Below are 19196 nucleotides of genomic sequence, written 5' to 3' on the forward strand. Positions count from 1 at the left end.
AGGCCAAATTTTATTTAAGAGATAGTGTTACAGTAAAAAAAAAAAAAAAAAAAAAAAGAAAGTCAAAGGAGGAATGAGGTATGCCCATTTTGAGAGTCATCAATTTATAGAGCTTTGGCGTTATCTAGATCTTTGATGTGACCTAGGCCATTGTTTTTAAGAATAAGATCCAAAGGCCATAGACCTGAATCACTTGTGATATCTATTAAATATGGAGAGGCCTGGACCCTGACCCTGACTACTAAATCAGGCTCAGTAGGGCAGGAGTTCTCAACTCAGATCTGCACCTTAGAATCTCATGGGGGTACTTTTAGAAAATATCAATGGCAGCTGGGCATGGTGGCTCATGCCTGTATTCCCAGCATTTTGGGAGGCTGAGGCGGGTCGATCACCTGAGGTCAGGAGTTCGAGACCAGCCTGACCAACATGGTGAAACCCACTCTCTACTAAAAATACAAAAATAAACCAGGCATAGTGGCAGGGACCTGTAATCCCAGCTGCTTGGGAGGCTGAGGCAGGAGAATTGCTTGAACCCTGGAGGTGGAGGTTGCAGTGAGCCAAGATTGTGCCATTGCACTGCAGCCTGGCGACAGAGTTTTTATGAGACGGAGTCTCAAAAAAAAAAAAAAAAAACAAAAAAAAAAAAACCAATGGCTAGGTCTTATATTGTTAGAGATTCTGATTCAATCAATCTAGGATGAGGCCAGGCATCAGCATTCTTTTAAATCTTCCTAGGTGATTTAATAGAATTGGGTCTAGGCAGTTGCATGTTTTCCAAGCTGTGCAGAAAATTCTGACATATAGTGGTGTTTGAAAATCACTGTCCCACTAACTGAAGGTTCTGTTTATTCAGGATTTGAAATAAACAAAGTAACAACTACAAAGCCAATATTTGCCAATAGGAGACTAGTTTTAGATAACACTCGGGTTGTTTATACTAGCTTAGAAGGGTTCTCTGCATGCCTGGACAATGACACTCTCCCTGGAAGTATAAAATAAAAATGAGCTTGGTAATTCTCTTCTTGTTTCTCAGTGCATCTCAGAGTTGTTGCACGATCTAAAAAATCTTTTTGCTTTTTAAAGAATTGCAGAGCATGATTAAATCTTTTTTTTTTTTCAATTTTTTTCAATTTTTTATGGGACAGAGTCTCGCTCTGTGATCCAGACTGGAGTGCAGTGGTGTGATCTTTGGCTCACTGCAGCCTCAGCCTCCTGAGCTCAAGCAGTTCTTCCACCTCTGCCTCCTGAGTAGCTGGGTCTACAGGCACACGCCACTATGCCTGGCTAAGTTTGTATTTTTGTAGAGACTGGGTTTCACCATGTTGCCCAGGCAGGTCTTGAACTTCCTGGGCTCAAGTGATCTGCCTGCCTTGGCCTCCCAAAGTGCTGGGATTACAGCCATGTGCCACTATGCCTGGCCAGTTCTCATTGGATGAAGTTAATAAACTTGATCTGTCTTGGCTTTATGCTTAAAGACTTGCTGTGTAGCCTGTTCTCACATATCCCATATCAATTGTCTAACAGTGATATTCTTGAGACCTAGAGTACAATTTTCAAAAATGATCCCGTTTATATACTGGGTTCATTCTATCATTTGACCAAAGAATAACTTTATCTCTGGTTATTTTTTATTCAGAAGTATGGATCAAATTGTGCTAGCAAGTCCTTTCTTAGCTTCTACGCAGAAGGCAAATATGCAGAGTGAGGGTTTATTTGGTGCAAACACTAAAGCAAGAGATTGAAAGAGGACAAGTAGAGCAAGAAGAGCTGGTGATTTTGTTTTTAGCACAACTTTTTTGAGTATTTTGCTAGGTGCTGTGAAAGATGAATGACAATCACTGAGACATTAATGTATCCTCTAAGAATATATAAGCAGAATAATTTTCATTATTCCTTGCAGGGTCACATATCATATTTATCCAAAGTGTGAAAGGAAAATATCTTGGGTCCCCAGAATCACTAAGCTAAAGGGAAAAGTCAAGTTGGGAACTGCTTACGACCTGCCTCCCATTCTATTAAAGTCATTGCTCCGCTCACTGAGATAAATGCATATCTGATTGCCTCCTTTTGAGAGGCTAATCAGAAACCCAGAAGAATGCAACCATTTGTCTTTTATCTACCTATGACCTGGAAGCCCCCTCCCCACTTTGAGTTGTCCCCTGCTTTTCCAGACTGAACCAATGTTTATCTCACATATGTTGATCGATGTCTCATGTCTTCCTACGATGTATGAAACCAAACTGTTCTGACTACTTTGGGCACATGTCATCAGGACCACCTGAGGCTGTGTCATGGGTACACATCCTCAACCTTGGCAAAATAAACTTTCTAAACTCACCGAGACCTGTCTCAGATTTTGGGGTTCACAAAAGTAACACCTTTGGAAATCAAAGTTGGTCAACTGAAAGAAAATCTCTAGATTGTTGGTCAAGTCCATTCCAAAAGTATTTGTTATGAAACAGAATGTCACCCTTATCAGGACTTCAAGCCATTTTAAGCAGAGACCAATTTTTTTTCCAGAATATGATCATTATTGCCATTGCTGAGGCTATGCTAATGATAGTTACTGATCTGCTACAGTTCAGCAACACTCTCAGTGGGCTTGTCCTCCCACCACTTGGTTCCCTGCACGTGTCTGTCTCCATGCCATGCTCTCCTCAGGCCCCATCACACCCCTGGCATAGCTATTTTATCCTGCCGTTGCATCTGCCTACAGTTTCTCTTGCTACCGCTCTTCCTTCTGGCTGGCTCAGCTCTGCTCAGCAATTTCTTATTGTTTATCCCCAAAACCCTCCTTCGTCTTTCTAATCAGAGTAAAATCTATCTCTCAATATAGATACATGTTTGCATTTACTCTCTGTTGAGTTGTGGTTTGATGGAGCAGGATCTGCTACTTTAAGACAAAATTTTATTGCCCTCAAGCCAAAGGATTAATTACATCCATTGATAGACAAAATTCCAGTCATCATAAATTCTGCCTGCTGTACAGTTGGTCTATTTTTCCTTGATTGAAGTTGAGGCAGATGTCTTTTGCCTTTCAAGCAGAGTATTCAGACGAGGCTCTATTAGCAGAGGAACTAAAAGCTCTGCATCTCAAAACTTGAAGGCAGAATGGGTTTGATGCCAGTTCTTTCTGAAAGAGAAAGTTGTGCATTCAGCATCTGAGCCCTTCTCCAAGGGATGACACTTTTTCAGGAAGAGTGCAACGTGCCTGGCTTGTTTTTATCTCTGTGTTTTCCAAATGAATGGAATGAAGCCACCAACTTCAGTTACAGCTGTCCTTTCCATTCAATGGAAGAGGTTTAGAAATCCCTGTCAATTGGGAAAATCAAGGGGGGAGCAAAATGAGATTGAGAGAGGAATGAAATCACATTGCAACAACATCATGCAGGGCAGGATGCCAACCAGGTTTTTTGTTTGTTTGTTTGTTTACCATGAACCACAGTAAGATATATGTTGTTCACGAAACAGTTATTAGCCCTGCCGCATGCGCATGATGTGCTTTCTGCTATTCTATTCTATTCTATTCTTCTCCATTCCATTCCACTAAAAATGCTGGTTACAAGCCATTAACCTGATTTAAGAATCCCATAATGAGTTACAAACCATAGCTGGAAAAGTCTGAAATAGGATACAGTGGAGTAAAATCAGTTTCTGGGAGTAGCAGTAAGGAACAGAGACAGACACTCCTCTATTATATTGATATGAGCAAATCTCTAGTTACCCATATCCTTGTCCCTAAATTAGTATCCCATTTGGTAATTCACTGCCTTCTCCATAATCACACACAAGAAATAACATACAAAGAAATCAGTGCTTTTAAATCCTCATCTGCATAGTGGCCCAGAATTTTATTTGCCCTGGGTAGAATAGATCTGAGGCAATTTGCAGATGAAATTGGAGGAATTAATTGATGTGTTCTAGTGCAGCTGTTCCTAAACTCTGCTATACATTACAATGGTCTGGGGAGTTTTGAAAAATCCTGATGCCCAGGTTGCTCTACATACCTAATGAATCCTAATATCTGAGAATGGGAGTCAGGCATCTGAATTTTTAAAAGATCACCAGAGATTCCAACATGCAGCAAAGTTTAGGCTGAACAACTGCCCTCATGTTGATCATTTCAGCCTTCTCAGTCTGGGTCAAACATCTGCAGTGCTTCTAGGGAGCCTGTTTAAAATGTCAATTTCTAGGTCCTAAGCCCTAGATCTGATTCCCTAGGTTGCCTAGGAACCTGCGGTTTAAAGAAGCACCCTTGCTAATTCGGTGAATGTGGTCTGCAACCATACTTTGAGAAACACTGAGTGGATAACTTTTACTTAACTCCTAAAACAGAAATGTGGGGGAACCTTCAAACACTGACCCACCGAGACTATCCATGCTATTAATCCAAGAAGGGCTAGTTCTGCATGCACTTTCTCTCATGTGCAGAGCAAGTACACATAGGTGATTCAAGTTTCACTCACAGGATGACATTCTGTCTGTTCCGACCTCATCATGTGAGACTACAGAGGGGTGACTTACTCAGCCTCTAAAAGTTCAGCCAACAGAGGAAAAACTGGCACAGCTGTGAATACCACCATTCCCTTGGCTCTCATTCTTATAACACAAGGCAGTGGAGAGTCAGAGACCAAGGAGCCCCAGAGCTGTGTAATGCATCAGGGAAAAAACAAAAAACAAAAAACAAAAAACAGCCACCCGGGGCAGAAATGTTATACCAGATTCAATTAATTTTGTGAATGTTACATAATATGTTATACAAAAGTCATTTTAGTTTACTTAGTGAGAGAAGAGAAGATCACAGATTAAATGATCTATCTGTGCCAGAAACGCAAATGTGGTTCTAACAGTATTAATTCCATGTTAGAGAAAAGCTTGCTTGTTTGAATAATATTATTGTTTTCCTTGAGTTTGTAGATTAGTCCCAAAAAACAGCCTCAAGAAAACAGAACCTTCAACAGAGATAAAATAAAATATTCTGGCTGGGCTCGGTGGCTCACGCCTATAATCCCAGCACTTTGAGAGGCCGAGGTGGGGGATCACTTGAGGCCAGGAGTTCGAGACCAGCCTGGCCAACATGGTGAAACCCTGTCTCTACTAAAAATACAAAAATTAGCTGGGTGTAGTGGCATGTGCCTGTAATCCCAGCTACTTGGGCAGCTGAGGCAGGAGAAGCACTTGAACTGGGGAGGCAGAGGTTGCAGTGAGCCAGGACTGCAACACTACACTCCAGCCTGGGCAACACAGCAAGATTCTGTGGAGAGAAAGAAAGAGAGAGAGAGAGAGAGAGAGAGAGAGAAAGAGAAAGAAAGAAAGAAAGGAAGAAAGAAAGAAAGAAAGAGAGAGAGAGAGAAAGAAAGAAGGGAGGAAGGGAGGGAGGAAGGGAGGGAGGGAGGGAGGGAGGAAGGAAGAGAGAGAAAGAGAGAGAAAGGAAAGAAAGAAAAAGAAAATACATTGACCAACAGCTCTGGGAATGGGCTGACTAGCCTGTAAGAATAGGCTGATGGCACCTGCAGAATGTCACAAAACTTTCACCAAGAAAGCAATGATTAACTGCCCAGCTGACTGAAACTGCTTACATTTCACAAGACGGTTTTGATCTTCATTTCTCTTAATTCCCCTTAAAAACTCTTTACCTAGAGGCACAATTCTGAAAGGTGGCCTTTCAACCCTAGTTCACTGCCTTCCCCTGGTTACTGACTTCTCGAATAAAGCTAACATTCCTTTTACCAAAGTTCTTGAGTTGTTTGGCTTTTAAGCAGTAAGTGACCCAGACCTGAGTTCCAGTTATAGGGCTAGCCTTATAGCCAGAGCATCTGAAGTTAGAACTTTTATCTCAACATCCATTGACAACTGGTGGCTTGCTTGGTTATATTAATGTCTGTTAACCGTAAGTGTCACTAACAATTCCAGTGGCGTCTCATTAGACTCCCTGTAGTCAGAGAAGACAGTCAAGAAACTTTACATTAAGATTCCAGGGCAGGCCAGGTGTGGTGGCTCACGCCAGAAATCCCAGCCCTTTGGGAGGCCTTGGTGGGAGGATTGCTTGAGGCCAGGAGTTCAAGACCAGCATAGGCAATATAGTGAGACTCCATATCAAAAAAAAGAATTAAAATAAATAAACAAATAAATTGGTCAGGCACAGTGGTGCACATCTGTAGTCCTAGTTGCTCAAAAGGCTGAGGCAGGAGGATGGCTTGAGCCCAGAAGTTTGAGGTTACTGTAAGCTATGACCGTGCTACTGCACTCCAGCTTGGGCAACTGAATGAGAACCTGTCTCCAAAAAAAAAAAAAAGACTCCAAGGCTTTAAGAAAATTAAAGGGTGTTTTTTCCTCAGAGGCTACTGTCTTGTAACTACTCTTATGAACTACTAAATACAGACAGAAACTATTTATTTTAGAGAGAGAGAACTGCAATGCAGAGATGTAAAGTTTAACTGTAAATACATTTGTGCTTGTTTACGACAATGATTAATTTAAGATAAGATTTGTAGTAAACTTTACTAATCCATGAGGATGGGGACCATATTTGTTCTGCTTATAAGGGTATTCCCAGTGCCCAGCACAGTGCCTGGGATATATTGTACACACAATAAACCTTTGTTGCATGAGCAAAGGCGTAATAGATCTAGCATCAGCTTGGTAATGTTTCTTTAAGAGGAACGTATATAATTTCCTATTATGTATCATTGTGCTTCTGGTAAGTAATTTTGAAGATGACTACTTTCCTCTCCTGATACTTGTAAATACTAGATAAGATGTTTTGATTCAGTATGAGACCATACTATATGCACACAACTAAGGTCATCACTTGACTCAGCCAAGATCTGGAATTGTGCGTCTGACTTGACTTCGAATGAGTGACATCTCCCAGGGCAGGTGATTGGAATGACTGGAATTTTCCAGAGCAGATTTGTAGCCAATAGGCAAAAGTAACAGAGGCTGTTGCAGTATCTCTGATAAATAATTGATCACAGACCAGTTCAGGGACTTTTCAGCATAATAGACATTATTCTGAATTCTACTGTTGTATTTTTTTTTCATATAAGCAGAAATAAAAACTTTATTTTTAATTTGAGAAATTTAACCTGTAGCATCAAATTATATATATTTCCCCAGCAGCATGCATTTTGGTCTTTTTATTTTTCAGAATAATGTAACCTGACTGTCCAACTTAAAAGCAAGGAAAGTTCAAGGATGAGCAGGTATGTGACCTAGCTCGTCTAGCTCCAGCCAAGGAATTGCCAGATGCTTCAGAAGGAGGTGCTGGTCCTCACTCTTGGCCCTCTCGATTATTTCCTTCTGTCCAGCACTGAATCTATGTAGGCAAAAACCCTCGCAGAAGAAAGAGAAGCTGGAGGGAAACCGATTGCCTCAAAGCCCATTGCTTCCCAGAGCGTAAGCCAGGGACCACCAGCCTCAGAGTCTCCAGGAGTTTGTTCAACACACGGATTCCTGGAGCCCATTCCAGACCTACTGAGTCAGAATCTCTGGGAGTGATATCATGGGATCCAAATTTTGAGCAATATTGATTTTAACAATATCTAATGCACCCTGAAGTGTGAGAACATGTACTTTCTCTTACAGGTGATTTTATGTAGAGAATTCAACTGACAAGAAGGTCCTTCATGCCCTTAACCTTGTCTCCACCCCTTTGGGGCCCTCAGTGCTTTTCTTACCAGTCCTCTCTGCCCTCAGGCAGGAGCAGGTGCCCTGGCTTTGGACTCAGGGGATCTGCCAAACATTTTCCGCCATCCCTGAACTTCCTGTTCTTCCCAGAAACCTTGGCACAGGCAAAGGACAGTCAGAGAGTGGCGGAGGCATATGCCCAGTTGGAAGAACTTGGAAGTGGACCCCATGTGTAGACTCTGAGTCAGCCCTCTCTGCTGGGGAAAGCAGCAGGAAGTTCAATGAGTCAGCACTGCCGGTGACAGGGGGTGCCGGCCTGGGGCAGCCAGTAAGACAGGCCTCTGAAGCGTCTCTCCTGGCTTAGAGGATAGTGGCTTGGAACCTTTGCCCTGCTGCGTAACACACAATGCATGCGTATAGTATGGTCTCATACTAAATCAAAACATCTTATCCAGTATTTACAAGCATCAGGAGAGGACAGTAGTTATCTTCAAAATTACTTACCAGAAGCACAATATATTCTTCTGGGGACTAGCTGTACCCACTACCCCTTTTCTGCCTTTTGAGAACATACGTAGGAATTAATGAGAGCAACTGGGACCTTCTCACTGAGATAATCGTTGATCGTGTCACAGGACCCTTGGAAAGGCTTTCACCACATCAGAGCTCCTCTGTCAGTTCTCTTCTCCCTTCATCCACTTCAGACAGACCAACCAAAAAGTTTAAATCAGAACAATGCTTGTTACATCCAAGCAGGTGGAATTCAAATCCCTTATACAGTAGCCTCCCTCCCACCAGCCTGCTTCCTCAAAGCTCTTCTTTGTAATTCAGGAACCTCAAGCTGAAACCTCCAATCCATCCTTTCTTAATTGCTGCTGCTTTATTATCGTTGAGTTGGTGGTTGCCAAAGCCTTTTGGCCCAGGAGTGAGAAAAAGGATTTAAAAAGTAAGCATCCCAGAAAAGATGCAATACTTCTCAAGCTTTGGGGTACTAAAAAAACCAACACAGGAGCATGTTTCACTGCAGATTCCTAGGCCGTACATCCAAAGGTTCTATTAGGTTCTATAATAATTCAGAGGGCCTGACATGGGTAGGACCCAGGAATATACATTTTAAATACATAAACTCAAGTTATTCAAGATGTAGAGGGCCTGTGGGTCTGTGAACCACTCCTAGAGACTAGTTTAAATGTACATCCAGAAGTGAAGGACTCATTTTGAGATTCCCTTGGAATGGCAGAAACATTGGTAGCTGAAGAGATAGAAGTATTTCAGTATTCCACATGCCTTGGAAAGGGAGAAGTCAGAGTGCAAGTACGTGGCAGACATCTGTACAAGTTTGAGAGGGAATGGGCCTTGGTATTCTGAAGAATACACTCAAAGGAAATGAAATCACGTCATTTTCCTATTTGCCTCCCTATATCTACTTGCCCCTCAGACCTGAGCACAGCTCAGTCCTCTGAGCTCATGTCTGACCAGAGGCCCCAGAGACCTCTCCATTGCCAGCCAACCTGGCTTCTTCCCCATGTGCTTTTAATATGAAGGTGACACTAAGATGAGATTTGCTTTGAGGATTGGACCCGGCATCTGATTCCCGTCAGAATGCACTCTCTTCATTTCAAGGATGCGTCAGAACTGGAGAAATATCACCTCTGTTCATCCAAGTAAACTTTAGCTCAGCGACTTGGAATAGGTCATACATTTCTTGTTCGTTTTTAGGTCTTTCTTAGAGGTGGTAATTCTTAATCTATTTGTTCCTGGAGACATTAAGGTAAGATAAAATTGAGTTGTCTAGTAGTATTTTTAACTGGGTCATTCTGAAACAGTATTCTACTTTCATATTTGGAGGAAGGATGGCAATTAATTTTTTTTAAAGTTCCTACTGATTTTATATTATCATATACCTGTGCATGTGCCAGGCCTTCAGACCTTCCCCCTGAATCCCCCTTAACCAGCTCCTCGCACCCATTACTTTCTCACATCTCACTCTGCATCTCTAACAATGTCACCTACACCCCTTCTGCCTTATTTCCACCTTGACATTCGCAACCTCTTCTAAAGTGGCTAGAGTGCTACGTTGTGCTGTTGTTCGAGATATAATTTCATTACAATGGCAAGAAATCATGCAGCACTTACTGTGTGCCAGCAATGCTCTAAACATTTTGCAAATATGAACTTTTTAAATCCTCATAACAAGCCTATGGGGTATATGAGGTAGGTGCTATTATAAGTTACTTTAAGTCCATTTTATGGATTAGGAAACTAAGGAACAGAATGGTTAACTACCTCAGACAAAGTCATGCAGCTAGTAAGCTGTGAGATAAGGTTTCAAACCCTTACTTCGTGTTCTTAATCATTGTGAAAGTTGATAATAGAATTGGGTCATTCTTGTCATACCCAATAAAACAGAGTCAAGAAGCCATCAGGAAAAAGCAGTTGAGGCCGGGCATCACACCTGTAATCCCAGCACTTTAGGAGGCCGAGGTGGGTGGATCACTAGGTCAAGAGATTGAGACCATTCTGCCAACATGGTGAAACCCATCTCTACTAAAATACAAAAACTTAGCCCGGTGTGGTGGTGTGCACCTGTAGTCCCAGCTGCTTGGGAGGCTGAGGCAGGGGAATTGCTTGAACCCAGGAGGCAGAGATTGCAGTGAGCCAAGATCGCGCCACTTCACTCCAGCCTGGCCACAGAGCAAGACTCTGTCTCAAAAAAAAAAAAAAAAAAAAAAGCAGCCGAGACACAAAGTAATTTTCTGCAGGCCTGGTTGCTGAAACTGCCTGCTATTACCTGAAACCAATTTTAGAGTTGCTGAAATGATCTGCTGCAACTTGAAGACTAATTTTACCCACCTCCATCACTCACCAGTCAAAACTTGCCAGCTCCCCAGAAACTTACTAGTGCCAATGAACTTTCTCAAAGAGCAATATGTAACATTTCTGTCTTTTTATAAAACCTCCAAACTTCTCTTTGTATTTTGGACGTACTGAATACCATCTGGTCTGTGTGTATGCCTCAAACTGGAGTTCTTTCTTCTCGAATAAAATGTGAAATGTAGACATTCATCTCTACAGTTTTATTTTGACTTCAGTAGTCACTATCTATATTAGCCGTTTAAGAAGGCAAAACAAAAACAACAACAAAAAAAGCCAACAAAAACTCCAAAACAAACAAAAACTATTATCCGAAAATATCTATTTTCCAGGACATTTCAGGAAAGGAGACTAAATACTGCAAACTAATGTGAGACTGGACTCAATGTAAAGGCAGAATCACCTCACGGTTCTTATCCATACGTGCGGAGAATTATCCATTTAATCCTCGCCCTATCGAAGGCTGACTTAACAGCTTCTTTGCTAAATATTTACACACCAAAGAGAATCATCCTTTAACTATTTACATCTCCTTTGAGGCACAAGAGACAAGAGGTCCACACTAAAACAGCTTTTGACTATCACCTCTCAGTGTCTGCCTAGATGAAATTGACATTGCCGGTTCCTACCAGAATCTATTAGAAAGTATTAACTTAGGAGTTTGGAGCGTAAATTTTAATTCTGGACTTTCCACTGATCAGCTGTGTAATTCAGCGCAGGTTGTAACCTTTCTGAATCTATTTTCTACCTTTTTCATGTTTTCTTGAGGTCCAAACGAAATAACTATAAAGGAGACAAAACCGTATAGTGCTAGAAAACTGTAAGTTAATATGACAGATTATTTTTATTTTTTTATTTTTTGGGGACTGATGGGGACCTTGTTGCCCAGGGTGGAATGCAATGGCACGATCTCGACTCATTGCAACCTCCACTTCCCAGGTTCAAGCGATTCTCCTGCCTCAGCCTACTGAGTAGCTGGAATTACAGGCGTGAGCCAGCACACCCAGCTAATTATTGTATTTTTAGTAGAGACGGGGTTTCGCCATGTTGGCCAGGCTCATCTGGAACTCCTGAACTTAGGTGATCCACCCGCCTGGGCCTCCCAAAGAGCTCCCCCAGCCAGATTGTTTAAATAAATATGATAATTATTATGTTTACCTTAAGGCAACGTTACTATCTGCCACTTTCTCTCCCCTACCTCTGAAGTAAACTTGAGGGCAGGAATCACGTCTTATTCATCTTTGTCTCTTAGTTTGCTTCTGGCACATAGTAGGAAATCAATAAATGTTTCTTTATCTTTTTTCTTTTCTTTCCTTTTCTTTCTTTCTCTGTCTCTCTCTCTTTTTTTTTTTTTTTTTTTTTTTGACACAGGGTCTGACTTTGTGGCCCAGGCTGAAATGCAGTGCTGCAATCTCGGGTCACTGCAACCTCTGCCTCCGCCTCCTGGGTTCAAGTGATTCTCGTGCCTCAGCCTCCCCAGTAGCTGGGATTACAGGCACATGCCACCACGGCCGGCTAATTTTTTCTATTTTTAGTAGAGATGGGGTTTCGCCATGCTGGCCAGGTTGGTCTCAAACTCCTGACCTCAGGTGATCTACCCACCTTGACCTTCCAAAGTGCTGGATTACAGGCGTGAGTCACTGTGCCCAACCACTAAATGTTTCTTGAGTGAATAAACAAACATAAGGAATTTTCAAAGGAATTCTGGAGGTCCTGTCTCAGCTGAGAAAGACTAGTGAAGGAAAAGCCATTCGTAGTACCTGCTTCAACCACGTGGTCCATTGTTGGAAACCTTTTGTACACAGCAGTGCTCACCGAGCGAAAGATGAGCAGGGAGGTGAGATTGACGTAACGCATCAGCGTCCTTCTAAGCAGGCGCCCGTGCTCGTCGCTTCCATGAACACTGCTGGAGATGAGGAACATTAGCCTGTCTGGCCAGGGCAAATTCACAAACTGGTTCCACCATCGGTTTACTACCAGAGTAACATAAAACCCTGTAGAATAACAGGAAATTATAAAGCAGTTTCTTACAGCAGACACGTTGGTGACACTGATGCTTTTAGCTGAATTTTAGCCTTTTTAGAGGTTGGAGGACAAAAATATGTTATTATCCATATCTTCTGATTTTGCCTTCCAGAAAAAAATGTCATTTGTGCCTGGCAATGCCTAAGCACCCTGTAAGTGGGTATTAGATCTCAAATATTGGAGAGTTAGTGAAGAGAAAGCTTAAATGTCCAATAGCAGATTATTTTCTCAAACTTGTTTGGCGTTAATTTAGCAAAAGCAGCCGTGAAGGCAAACCTTATGGATGATTCTGGTTCTACTGCAAGCGGTGGCTTTTCAGGCATGCCTCTCAGCTTGGAAACACTCCCATGCAGAGTCATCGGTGTCATCGTAACGGAGACAGCTGTGTGGCTGCAATCTGCGTGTGACCTATACTTACCAAGCACAAAGGTTACTGGAATTTGTTCAGCATATCTGTCACAGTAAATTGATAATTTTTCAAAGTAACGTTTTTGGGCTCCTGTAAGTAACAATCTGGAGCAAAAATAAAATGCACAGCCCTTTATGATATTATACTTCTGCACCTGCTTTGCAAGTGACATTAAGTGCAAACAATTAAGCACAAATAATCTGTTTTATTTTTGAAGGAGCAATAATTTTTTCCTTTTTTCTTAAGCTGATGTGTCTTGAAAACTTTTCAATTGCTTAATGTTTCAAGTGCTAACATTTTGTAAACATGATTGGCTATTAAATAGTGGGATTAATTAATCATTTTATTCTAAAAATTTTATATTTTAAAAGTTTTATATGATTGATTCATTGGATTTAGAGCAAGGTATGTTACAAAATAGTTCAGTTTTCAATTATTCATCAGGAATACCTTAAGAAGAGTGTATTATTGATTAAATATGAATTAGCATTATTAAGTAATTGTTCAATAATAACACTGAATTTGACACCTTGATCTTTCCCCTGAATATGCTACTTAGCACATTCTTGATTATCATGTGTTATACTTCAAGGGATTTTATTATACCCGTTCATTTTAAAGCCCAGAATTGTTTGGAGTCTAAAACAAATTTAACAATGAAAAATGAAAACTTTCATTATTAAATTGAGTCACTCTCTCAAAATTTATATTATAGATCTAACCCATCCTGCCCAAACCCCATTTTCTGGTATCGTTAAACTTAAGTGCACTTAGTGAGACCATTATTGATATTTACATTATAGGGAAGAGATTTAGAGTCTGAAGAAATGTTTTAAGGCAAACTAATAATAATGATCAAAATACAGGAAGGAAAGCCAAACAGATGAATTCGAATAAATCGATGAGTGTAGCTGTTCCAAAGGAAGAAGGAACTCAAGGAAAGATCCATTATAACAAGCATCAAAGGCTCATTTGGGTCAGTAGAACTTTGATAAAGGAAGCAAAGGGATAATAAGATAATAGTAAGCAACTAATTAGATTGCAGATAGAAAGCTGTTGGGAACTGGTCCTGACAAAGAAGGTGTGTGGGGTACAAGGTGAGTTCGGAGTTCCTGCCCCAGCTTTGGAAGAGGTGTTAGAATTACTTAAGTCAGGGAAAGCTGAGGGGAGAGGTACCAGATTGTTGCAGAGGTCTTTCAGGGTTATGCTGATGACAAATTACAGCCAGAATGGTTTCTGATGTTCAAATAGACATGGTCAAAGAGGATTTAAATGTGGAAAGCATAGACCTTTTTTAAGGTCAAAGCCAGATTTTAATCCCAAGTCTGACACTTATGAATTTGGACTTTGAGCATATTTTAAAATCTCTCTGAGTCTCAGTTTTCTCATCTGTAAGTGGGGATAAAAATATCCATATATGGGGTATTGTAAAGATTAAATAATATATATACACATATATATAACCACTTAACAAATTGCCTCATACTTAGTCAATAATAAAATGGTTGGTATTAGTAGTTGGCCAAAGAAAAAATATTTGGCTAATAGATGTAGAAATTTTAATAGCTAGAAAGTATTTCAGAAATTTTGTCAAATTCCTCCAAAAATAGAAAGAAATGTAATCAAATTAATGAATCTGGTTCTTCCTTATAACTTTTGTTAGGAATAATTATTTACTTATAATAGAGCTAATAAAGACTCAGAGAATGAAACTACATTTATTTTTTTTGTACAGAGATGTTTGACCTTCTTGACAAACTCATCCTACAGTCCTTGGTATACATTTGATTAAGACAGAAGGATCTATTTTAATAAGGTATTACAATTAAACTTTAAAAATTTAAGGATGACTTGAACTGATAATTTTTGTTATAAATGTAAGCACTCTGCTTCAGAAGAAATATACACATAAAATTTTATGGGGTATAAGTATGATATTGGAACAAAAGTTGAGGCCCCAAGGAACATTTCTAGCTACACTGCAACTGTGCTAAGGGCTATTCTGTTCTATTCTTAGCAGCAGTAGCAGCAATAAATTCACATTAGTAAAAATGAACTAATGAGATAATTATCACAAAACACCATTGTATCTTCTACCATTTCATATTCCGAAGGCTTAGGTGATACACACCTAAATTGCCAAAATAATATCATATTATATGACATGTCTGAAAAATTATTAGAGGTTGTTAACAAGACTTTCCCTCTAAAAATATTTTGTCAAAATATATACCAATGCATACACTTGCTTGGAAGGGTTGTTTTGACATATGGAAAAATAGCTCTACCTATTTTACTTTTAATAATTATCAGCCAACTAAATTAATATCCCTCTTTTCCAAAGGAGATTCTGTTGCTACAAGGAAGAATGTGAGAGCAATGAAACACAAATTTGTTTATCTGTATGCAGAAGAAAAATAACAAATGATGTACATAGAAAAAACGGAAATACAGCCTCAAAAACCTTTAGCTTTCCTGTTTTAAGTTTTAGCTTCTTCCAGAGAAGAAATTTATGCATTTGATGTTAATTTAAAAAGCTTTAAAATCTCGTAAGTCTTCCCTTTTATCATACTGATGAAATTTTATTAAGTCTATAATTTTTCATCATAAAAGTATTTCTTGGACTTGATATTGCTCAAATTTCCTGTCAATCTGACAGGCATAGGTTGTAATGTTATAAAGAATAAGCACCTTCTTTTGTAAACATAACATGCCCTCAACTCAGAAAACAGAAAGAAAATAAATTAGTCTACAGGCCTTTGCTTTAGTTGAGGTACTGTTAAGTGTGGCAGGCATCATCCTGGATAAGATATTTTCATTCCAGGCAAAAAGAAGGAAAGCTTTTGCCTGACATACACCAATCATGAACATGTTGATTATATAGGTAGTTGCTACAAGCTGTCAAATCATCAACTATGAATGACAAGTCGACAGAAGCACAAGTAATTATTGTCTGTGGACTTTGCCCATTCAAAAATCTTCACATAGTAAGGATCTAAGGGTAATCCTTCCATTTTATGCCTATTGCAACAGCCTTGAGGCACAACTGGGGCTGGAATGAAGGCCACTTGAATCTTACAGTGAGGGTCTATTTTACATCCTAACAATGGTTAGTGGTGGATTAAAATCTGTCCTGAGGGGAAGAAGACAAAAGAGAGGCTCATGCAAAAAAGGAGTTACATAACGCAAAGTCAGTGGCGATCAAAAGGTTCAGATTTTTGAGACTGTATTCTTATACAATATCTGATGGCCATTTAAAGAGACATGCAAAGAAAAGTACCTGTACACCAAACTTATTGCTGTATAAAGAACAGCAAAAACAATAAATTCCCTGTACAGTAGTTTGTAGATGCTGCCTCTCCACTTGAAGAGTAACCTATGAAATCCAAAAAAAGTTGCATTTGCTACTTTACTGGAGTAAGTGACAGTCATCTTGGATAGTTTTTTCTAGAAGAGCAAGAAGACAAAACACAAGTAAAAAGAAATGTTTAAAATAGGGCGTAAATCTGTATGTCTGTATATCAAGGAAATTCAAGCCAGCAACTAGTCAGCTATATCTCTTTTTTGTCTTTCTTAGTTTCTATAATTTGGAACTTTCAGATAACCATTATCTCAGTTTAGCAGAAAGCAGGAGGACAGGAGTCTCTGGGAAGAGTAATATTAGACATCCTAAACTTGCCTTAACTGTTAAATATTATTTTTAGATTATATAGCCATTGGTCAATATATATTTGAATGAACAAATGAGACAAACAAGGCCCTCATGGGAATTTAATTGATGGGGCACTTTTGGTGGGTTTGGTTGCATGTAGATGTCTCTCTAGTGGAGGTCCAAGTACATCGTTAGCACTCATTGCATTTCAAAAGGTAGCCAAAGAGTTGGGTTATAATGATAAATAAGAATGGTGCACTTTCCTCATGAAAGGTTGTACATAAACGCTTAGGGATGGTTCACATTCTCTTTTGAACTGAACAAAATGAGGTTATTATTTATCACTCTTTCTACTTGAGTCCATTTCATGAATGTGGTTAGTATGAGCACTGGGCCCCAAAGCCTTGTTTTCAGTGAGTTCTTTGGAATTCCACCACTTTTCACCAATATATTAAATATTCAGGTTTTGAAACAGACAGCGCAAAGCTAAATCCTGCTCAATTTCTGGCTAAGATAGAACATATGCAAATAAAATTCGATTTATTTAAAATCTTACTTTTCTCAAAAGGATCTATGAGGAGAGTCTTACAGAGCTACTTAGACTGAAATCATGAAGCTTTTAGGTAGAATTGTAATAGACACAAAAAATAAATTCTGTAGCAGATTTCTTTTGTAAAGTAACCTACACCACACATTTTATCATAAACAAGAAAATGTTCTATCTTTACTCATTGTTGGAAAAACAATTCAACTCTGATTTGCCTATTTTCCCTAAGGAAATGAAACTCTGGAGCTACGTTTACAGCATTTTCTAAAATCACAAACTTAGCTTTCAACATTACGAATTTTAATAAAGAAGGGAGGGCATTTTGGCATAAGTAAGTGGCATTACAAAAGGATGGGACTCATGCCACAAAACCGGTTTTATTTTTCCATCTTTACCTTGTCTATTTGTCTAGTGCGAATACAGCCAAAATTGGGAGAGGAGCATAATACATTAAGCCCATTTCATAATGTGTTCTCATGGATTCCCAGTAATTTTAAATAACAGTCCTTAAATAACTTTCCTTTCTTTCATTTAGTAGTTCACTCTTTTTAAGCTCTGCCAGGAAAATGAAAATCACAGCAAGTAGAGGTCAGAATTAAAATGCATAGGTTTACTCTAGGCACTAACCTATTTATTTGGTTTGGAGTCTCCGACAGGAAAGAGAATCTTCAAATTTGGGGCTCCCCCTGAAGAGGCGCCTTCAGGTCGGTGCTGCACGCCCGGTGTTACCCTTCGCTCGTGCACAGTCAGATTTTCTTTCTGTTCTCTGGCCACTGAGAGGACCCAGAGTGTGACAAGTACAGGGGTTAAATGTTTTTCCACTTGTGGAGGCCTGTTTATGCCAATTTACCCACTGATGACAGTTATAGCTGGGAACAAACAGAAGTGACAGCTGCTGATGCTGCTTTTTTCTAGGCTATAATTATAACTCCACCTGCCGCCCCAAGTACCCCTTTGAATGAGAAGTCGACAGTGACATGAAGGATGTTGGGCCATTTGTCTGTTAGATTCATTTTGACTCCACCCTGGGATCAAGGAAGAAAGGTTCATTTGGCCCTAAAGAGTTCAAAAAAGAGGCCCCAACACCCCCCCCCCCCAAAAAAAGACGGTCTTTTTGTGCTTGAAATGAAGATTAAATTCTTAAAGCTGGGCTGGGACGCGGAGGCTCACACCTGTAATCCTAGCACTTTGGGAGGCCAAGGCAGGCAGATCACCTGAGATCAGGAGTTCGAGACCAGCCTGGCCAATATGGTGAAACCCCGTCGCTACTAAAAATACAAAAATTAGCTGGGCCTGGTGGTGGGCTCCTATAATCCCACCTACTCGGGAGGTTAAGGATGGAGAATCACTGGAACCCAGGAAGTGGAGGCTGCAGCGATCTGAGATCATACCACTGCACTCTAGCCTGGGCAGAGAGAGAGACTCTGCCTCAAAAAACAAACAAAAAAATTCTTATGAAGCCAAAACTGGAGCAGACAAGAATATAAACAGGATTTTTGCCCACTTGAGAGGTATTGAAAATGTTCTTCAATTAAAAGTAACAATTATGTGTTAGTGTGTGTGGTGTGTGTTCGTGTGTTAGGAGAGCACATAGAGAATCATGATATATTGATGGCTTAGTGTACTGGGAAATAATAACACATGGATTCATCACTTTTTTTTTTTTTTTTTTTTGAGATAGAGTCTCGCTCTGTCTCCCAGGCTGGAGTGCAGTGGCATGATCTTGGCTCACTGCAACCTCGCCTCCCGGGTTCAAGAGATTTTCCTGCCTCAGCCTCCCAAGTAGCTGGGATTACAGGTGCACACCATCACACCTGGCTAAGTTTTTATATTTTTGTTGAGATGGGGCTTTACCATGTTGGACAGGCTGGTCTCGAACTCCTGACCTCAAGTGATCCGCCTGCCTCAGCATCCCAAAGTGCTGGGATTACAGGCGTGAGCCAACGCACCTGGCTAGATTCATCACATTTGTTATCCTTCCATGGTCAGCTAGGAAATTTTTTCTTTGTTTTTTTGAGACAGAGCTTTGCTCTTGTTGCCTAGGCTGGAGTACAATGGTG

General features: G+C 40.1%; 1 protein-coding gene across 4 annotated transcripts in view; it reads right to left on the reverse strand.

Annotated features, from left to right (window-relative positions):
- The window catches only part of BEST3 (bestrophin 3), a 56306-nt gene extending 38154 nt beyond the window's left edge, over nucleotides 1-18152 (reverse strand). Inside the window, exons 1-5 of one of the 4 annotated variants that reach the window (XM_031650618.1) lie at nucleotides 17764-18150; nucleotides 16218-16384; nucleotides 12947-13041; nucleotides 12264-12497; nucleotides 2895-3133 (exon numbers count right to left, since the gene is read on the reverse strand). In XM_031650618.1, coding sequence (XP_031506478.1) covers nucleotides 3078-3133; nucleotides 12264-12497; nucleotides 12947-13041; nucleotides 16218-16369 — 537 coding nt within the window. In that variant the 5' untranslated portion in view covers nucleotides 16370-16384; nucleotides 17764-18150 and the 3' untranslated portion in view covers nucleotides 2895-3077. Of the gene's footprint in view, nucleotides 1-2894; nucleotides 3134-12263; nucleotides 12498-12946 lie in introns of those variants that run through there. The other 3 variants (XM_021922591.2, XM_021922593.2, XM_031650617.1) reach the window with 3 other exon arrangements.
- Nucleotides 18153-19196: the final 1044 nt, after the last annotated feature.

The sequence above is a fragment of the Papio anubis genome, chromosome 9, assembly GCF_008728515.1.
Source record: "Papio anubis isolate 15944 chromosome 9, Panubis1.0, whole genome shotgun sequence".
In the NCBI taxonomy this organism is placed as follows: Eukaryota; Metazoa; Chordata; class Mammalia; order Primates; family Cercopithecidae; genus Papio; species Papio anubis.